This window comes from Tetrao urogallus (genome assembly GCF_951394365.1).
Source record: "Tetrao urogallus genome assembly, chromosome: 13".
NCBI lineage: Eukaryota > Metazoa > Chordata > Aves > Galliformes > Phasianidae > Tetrao > Tetrao urogallus.
In genome coordinates this window covers 6,503,993-6,509,992 of record NC_136826.1, presented here as the reverse complement: position 1 = coordinate 6,509,992, position 6,000 = coordinate 6,503,993, and the positions used below count along the sequence as shown (strand labels likewise).

Sequence of the window (6,000 nt, the reverse complement as noted above, 5' to 3'; positions counted from 1 at the left end):
CTGCGCTCTGAGTTGCAGAGGGTGCAGCCGGCGATGCACAGCATGTGCAATACTTCCCTTTCCCTTTGTGTGTGCATGAAGACACACTCACTCCTTGCACACTGAGGCAGAGCTGACCACCTTCCCCCTCAGCCATCACCCACAGCCGCTCATCCTGCCAACACCCTGCTTGACACACACACTTTGGCAAACTTCAGAGATGTTGTTCCTCCTGCACAGCCTTGTGCCTGTTTTTGTTCCCACCTGACAGGGCTGTTTCACGCACAAAAACCCACAGATCTGAAAACACAACCGTAAACAGAGCAAAGGATGTGGTTTTTTAGCAGTTCTCCAATTGGAGAAAGCTGGGCACGTAATAATTGAAACTTTATCCTGGGAACAGCTGTGTAAAGCAGGAGAGAGGAGGTCAGCAGCAGAGTCGGATGGTTTCCTGAGTCTCACTACAGAGGGGTGCAGACATGGAGGAAAACTCTCAGCATGAGGCCAGAGCAGCACTGAGCGCACTGCGGCACAAACCTGGCTTTGGGGTGAGCCAAGGTGTGGGGACAGCTGGGAGGAACAAATGGTGACTCCTAGGTGGCCTCAAGGACATCCTCCCAGTGACCCTGCTGCCGGCGGCTTGAGGCCACCCAGTGCCTCTGCAGGAGAGAAGTGGAGGGGATTTGCCTCCCCTACAGAACACAATGGAGAGCCCAGAGCTCCACAGCATGTCAAGAAAGTCTGTGCTGAAAGGTGAAGAAGGTGCCCTTCTGGCTGTGCAGGGCAGAAAGAGACGTGCTATCGCTGCCAACGGTGGCCAACATAATCATGAAAGGACACTTGGCAACGGCACATCCCCGAAGGAGAAGGGCCAGATTGTTGTTGTTAGCAAGGAACGGACACCTGCATCCCTCGGGCAGTGCCGGTGGGAGAAGAGAAGCCTGGGACCTGATCTGAAGGGCGATGTCCTCTCCCCCATCCCAGCAGCTGGAGCTGACTCCTGGACTGGAGGGTTTGTTGAATATTGGCCATCTTGATGGCAGGAGCAGTGTGCAGGGCAGCGTCTGCCTGTCAGTCCAGAAAGCTTCACGAGGACAAAGGCACTGCGAGGAAATAAAGTGAGATTACTGAGTGCTCCCCCCAAGCCACAGGACACTGAGAACACTAAGGGTAGTAACTGCGTTACCTGGTGCCTCTGTGCCATTTATCAGCCCACAGATGTGGGCAAATCACTTCTCCACACACTCCGGTGAACAGAACGCTTGCCAAGAGCTGGCTGGAAAATCACTGGGTCAGAAGAAACACGGGGGTGACGTGTGCTGAAAGTAATTCTCATTTTGGGGCAAACATACATTGTAGGTTGATGCACTTCTTCAAATGCTGCCGGCACTGGGGCAGCCATCCCAGAGAGCCCTCCCAAGGGCAGGGCAGCTCCCTTGGGGAAGCACTCTGTGGCCTAGGCTGTACAGATGCAGCCCCTGATGCTGATCTTAAGGTAAAGTCAAAAACATCTGCAGTCAGGTGGGCAAAGCAATCAGCACAAGTCAGCACAACAGCCGCGATCCACGTGGCACAGCAGCCGAAGTGCTGCCCCATTCGGGAATGAGAACAAAGTCATACAGCAGGACTTCAACCAAGCAAGTTGTGCAAGACTTTGTGTTTCTCTCAAAGCAAGGAACTGCTCTGGAGCTGTGAATTCTCACCATGGGAACACAAAGCAGGTGGTTCTGTACCTGTGTTGAGTAGTTTGGTGTCAAAGATGTGCGAGGCCGGACCACTGGGGCATCCTGTGCTCCTCCCTAACCATACCTCACTGTTACCAATGTCACGTATCCAAGTGCGGCCAATGACAGTGAAGCACGACAAGCGCACATCTCTGCCTGTGCTGCTTCCAGTGGGTGTCAGCAAGGATCCACAGACAACACACACGTTTGTGCAATTCCATTATACAAACAGGCACTGCACTGCAATTAAGCTGAGTAAAGCCCAGGTACCACACACCGTTTCATATTCAGCATCTCCAACAGCTCCAACGTGCAACATCACCGAATACAGAACCGAAGGGGCATTTGAAGGTCAGGCTTTGATAGGGCTGAGCAAAATGAGGATATCCTTCCCTCCCTCCCTCCCTCCCTCCCTCCCCCTGCACTCAGCCCCAGCCCATCTCAGCCTGCCCTCAGTCCCTCTGCCCTTCTCCAGTGCAGTGTCCTCACTTTCAACCTCAGCTCTTTGCCAAAACCTTCCTGCACCCCCGCTTCCCAGACACCCCTATGTCACCACGCACAGCAAGAAGGGGGTTCTGACCTGCTGAAAAAATACTTTGTGTTGCTGCTGTGTGGCAACAGCCTGCATGGAGACAAACCAAGGTCCCGTGCTGGAACAGAAACAACAGATCCCACATGCCTCAGGACTCAGACCCTTTGCTGCAGATCTCCTGGGCTGCAGCCACTGAAGGCAGCTCCTGCAGACCTTTCTGAGCCACAGCACCTCTAAGCACAGCTGGCTTTCAGCCTTTCACAGCAGCACAGCTCTCCTGAAGCTACAGCGGGGCACGTGAGATTTAATAACTAAGAAAGTAATTAAGAAGTACAATAAAGAGGTTGAAAGACCTAAGTTCATCATTCAAATCAGAGGAAGCAGAACTTCCCCTTGCGCTTAGTGGTTTATCTCTGCTGGGCGACACCTCGCTGCTTGTGGCTTCTAACAGATCAGTGCAGAAGGCACTGCTAATGCACACAAGCTGGAAACATGTCCCCTCAGCTGCCCTCCCTAACAATTAACATCCACGTCCCATTCCAGGAACCTCACTGAGGCAGAACACGAGAGCTTGACTCGCAGCGCAGCACCAGTCCGCAGTTCTCAGCAGATGAGATCTCAGTCTACGTGGAGATGATGCGGAACTGCAAACGTAGCACAAGGCACATAGATGTATTTTGGTCACTTTATTAAATGAGATATTAAATAGTTTAAGGTTCAACTACTAAACAGCACTTTGAATGGTGAAAACACAGATACTTGATTCATACTTGAATGCTTCTCGTCCTTTAAAAACACATCTCCAGTCCTTATATATATTACAAAACAGCCTTATAGGAAGAGGTGACACCTTTTCTATAGTACTTAAGATATTTAATACAGAACTGAAAAGCCATCTAATAGAAACAAAGGCAAGTCTTCACAGCTGTATGATTTCAGCAGCCAAAGCTGGTTGATGGACTGAAACATTACTATACAACTGGGACAAAACATATACAATATCACAATACTAAGCAAAAACGCTTTACATCCAAAGGAATAAACAGGTTACAAAATGTGGAGAATTTAGCAGGCAAAATTGTATTACAAGCAACATTTTTATTCGCCGTCTTAAGCCATCTCATCTAGTTAAAACATCTAAAACAAATATAAAAATGAGCTTTTTGTTATCTTACTGATGTATGTTCTGTCTTTAAATATTTGTTAAAGCTTGATGTTATACTCAAAGCACGTTGTTATGCAGCTAAAATGTCAAGTGAGAAACATGTATGCAAAGTGGTCCAAGTTTTACTTCAACGCTTATCTCAGCTTTCTTCTTATGCTTCTGTTATCCATAGTTTTGTCCAGAATGAAAAAAATGTGCCGCTAAATGTTGCCTAAAACTTCCACATTTAAGTCTTTTGAGTTACTGTAAAACTCCATTGAACATTCTCAGGTTTGGTAGAAGATACTTCTCTTATTCAAGACGCATAGGAACATCAGTGAGAGTTGCCCAGAGTACATTTGCCTTCAAATGTTTGTCTCAAAGTCTCACATTCGCATTTCTTCTAGTGTGAATACACCTGTTTTTGCTCCCTTCCCCCCAGGTTAAACCTAACAGTAGAGCTGGCAAAGCTCCAGAACACAGGAGAGGTTCATTTGTGGCATCTTGTAACAAAGAGTCCGATGGCAACGTCAGCCTTTGCAACAGATCAGAGAAACTGTCCAGACCACAAACCAAGTTTTGATCACGACATGAAATATCACATAAGATTTGCATATTTAGATGCAAAAGAAATCTGTTCATCCAGGTCAATTAAGTTCCAGAAGCCAGAACAGTTTAGTTCATGTCAGCAAGCTAGAAGATCCAGCAACACCTACAGCAAATCCATCTGCTCCTCCAGCATTCTCTCTCTGTTCCCTGTACTCTGTACACCGTCGCCTCAAATGCTTCCGTCCTTCACTCCCAAATTACAAACGCTTTTATTCTGTGGGGGAAGAGCCAACCAAGCTATATTCAAAAAAGCCCTGTTTGGGTTTAGTTAGATCTCCATGAGCACAAAAACTGTGGCTAAAGAGAGTGCTAATGATATATAATAAACCAGAAGTTCATCTGCAGTCTATGTAAAAACAAACAAAAGAAACGAGCTCTTTGTGTACTAAGGTATGTTTTCACACAAACGAAAGGGAAGGGAGAGGAGTGCATAACCAAAACTCTGATGTAGCGGAGGAAAAGTTATTCCTCTGCCCTGGTACCTTGGGAAGCTGTGAGAGCCCCTTCCAGTGCCAAATCAGCAATGGTTGTGCCATTTTAAAGTTGATGGCATAACAGGGTTTGCCCCTGCCCACCACCAGTATTCCAACCCCCAAAAAAACCAGGAATTTTGTTTTCTTGGCCTGTCTCCCGCTGTTGGCAAGCAGACGAGACAGCAGCACCAGCAATAAGGAGTTAACAGAAATGTGCTTTGCACTGGACTCCGCAGAGAAAAAGGAAAAACACCTCCAGACCACCAGCTGCTATTCCATCACGTAAAACTGAAAATAAAAAATGGCAGAAGACTGAGGAAGATCACTCTTCTTCCCCAAGTCACTATTTAAGGCTGTATACACAGTTTCTATATAACTGCGTGACTTACAAGTTTCAGAGCAGTAGTACTTAAGAATATTGCACTCATTTCTGTTTCAGAGTGTTTTCAGTTCCTATGCTTCAGTCAGCATAGATGATACAGTATGAGTCCAGACCTCAGTCAAAAGGAAGCTGAATTATTTCTGTTACAATATTCCCACTAACTTTAAGAAATGGGTAAGCAGAAAAGTATTCCATAATTTGAGGAATCAAGTCTAATCAAGAACTCAGCTGTGCACAACTCACATATGGTATACTGAAACATACAGACCTGCAGTCCTTCCTAAGCTTCTCAAATCTGATGATAGCTTCACAGCTACTGAAAGCAAGCATAGGAGTTTAGACAGGAAACCTGCGGAGATACTACTGTTATGGGAGCACTTGTTTTCACTGAAAACAACTTGGCATCTCCTGTACTCAACATATGTAAGAAGATTCTAGGCAACATCACTGACAACAGGGAAAACATTGTCCTACTTAAACAAAGCTGAAGCACTAATATGGAACATGGCATTTAAGGGGACCAACCAAACTTTTTTTTTTTCATTTCATTTCTTTTCTTTTTTTCTTTTTCTTTCTTTTTTTTTTTTTTTTTTTTTTTTTACAGTTGAGTTCTGTTAAGCCATTGATTCCTAAAAAAATAAAAGTTCTTTCTCTGACTTTAACAATCCTTTAGGCTTTTAGTGCAAAATCACATCGATTTCCCTTGGGAAGGCCCTGCATTTTTGCCTCTCATTGGGGGTGGTGCTCGCTGTAAAGGCGGCGGCTGCATACCACCAGACACTGACTGATACATTCCTCTCATATCTATCTGTTGGTAGTTGGAAGGATTCATGATTAAATTTGGAGGCTTTGGCATCATGAGATGACTCATTGCTGTTTGCTGGTAAGACATGTGCTGTTGTTGCTGCTGATTGTACTGCTGCTGTAGTCTTCTGTTCATGAGTATCCTCTGAACACAACTGATCAACTGTGAAGGGAAAGCAGAGCTGTTAGAAGTCACGACCTGCCTCAACGCTGCAAGTATCAAGTTCAGAGTTAAAATCAATTTGTTCAGGATCGCATGGCTGAATGAAAAAGCACTATTGTTATCACCATCACTAATGCGATGGTATTCACCAGCTGATTGCTGCAGAAACCATTTAGTAACACCATTTAGG

The 6,000-nt window shown here is 45.9% G+C and overlaps 1 protein-coding gene across 1 annotated transcript in view; it reads right to left on the bottom strand.

Moving 5' to 3' along the window:
- Positions 1-5,531: 5,531 nt before the first annotated feature.
- ATRX (ATRX chromatin remodeler) overlaps positions 5,532-6,000 on the bottom strand; it is a gene marked incomplete at its 3' end in the record, with an annotated part of 73,376 nt that continues 72,907 nt past the window's right edge. The window contains exon 35 of the mRNA XM_079541944.1: positions 5,532-5,810. Coding sequence (XP_079398070.1) covers positions 5,532-5,810 — 279 coding nt within the window. The remainder of the gene's footprint in view (positions 5,811-6,000) is intronic.